We start from the raw sequence: 693 nt of genomic DNA on the forward strand, positions 1-693 counted from the left end.
TTTGGAGGAGATGAAAGCGCGAGGGTTTGGGAGGTGCGGTACCTGATTCGGCTTCCTTGTGGAGTTCCCCGTGCTTGCTGAGGAAGACATACCACCATTCCGTATCGGGGCCACGAAGGTCCGCCGGAAGCAACGCCAACGAGCCGCCGGACTTGGTTCTCTTGACCTTGCTGGCGTCCTTGGTCTTCGCCTCGCTGGAGTCATCGATCTTGGTCTCGCCGGAGTCACTGATCTTCCGCTTGGCCTTTTTGGGCTTCTTCACCGGAGCCATCTTCTGACTCCTCTCCTCTATCCTGCCGCCGCCTTCCAACCCTTCTTGCTCTTGTCCGGTGGCTTTCTCTTCGCTTCCTTGGGAACCCATGGTGCTTCTACCAGCAACACCGACGAGTGGGTCTCTCAAGAACAAAAGACGCTAACAGGTGGGGCCATCCTATTGCCGTGTGCCAGTGTGGGGTCCACATGTTGCATCATTTTTCCTTTATTTATTTTATTTAGAACACAATATTTCTGCTCCCTTATCCTTCATAATCTTGATATGTATGGCAATCAATACAAAATAATAATGCGAAAAGCTTACCTTCAGCCGGCTTATGCACACCCGAACGTCCGCCGCTTACGTAGCCGTCAGATCAATCCTGATCAAGTGAACACGCCGACCACAAGTCAATCCCGCGCGGCCAGTCTTTTTCTTGC

The 693-nt window shown here is 52.5% G+C and overlaps 1 protein-coding gene across 1 annotated transcript in view; it reads right to left on the bottom strand.

The window, feature by feature from the left end:
• The window catches only part of LOC119354581 (protein ANTAGONIST OF LIKE HETEROCHROMATIN PROTEIN 1-like), a 2,174-nt gene extending 1,792 nt beyond the window's left edge, over positions 1–382 (bottom strand). The window contains exon 1 of the mRNA XM_037621290.1: positions 43–382. Coding sequence (XP_037477187.1) covers positions 43–361 — 319 coding nt within the window. The 5' untranslated portion in view covers positions 362–382. The remainder of the gene's footprint in view (positions 1–42) is intronic.
• Positions 383–693: the final 311 nt, after the last annotated feature.

This window comes from Triticum dicoccoides, chromosome 2A (genome assembly GCF_002162155.2).
Source record: "Triticum dicoccoides isolate Atlit2015 ecotype Zavitan chromosome 2A, WEW_v2.0, whole genome shotgun sequence".
NCBI classification, from domain to species: Eukaryota; Viridiplantae; Streptophyta; class Magnoliopsida; order Poales; family Poaceae; genus Triticum; species Triticum dicoccoides.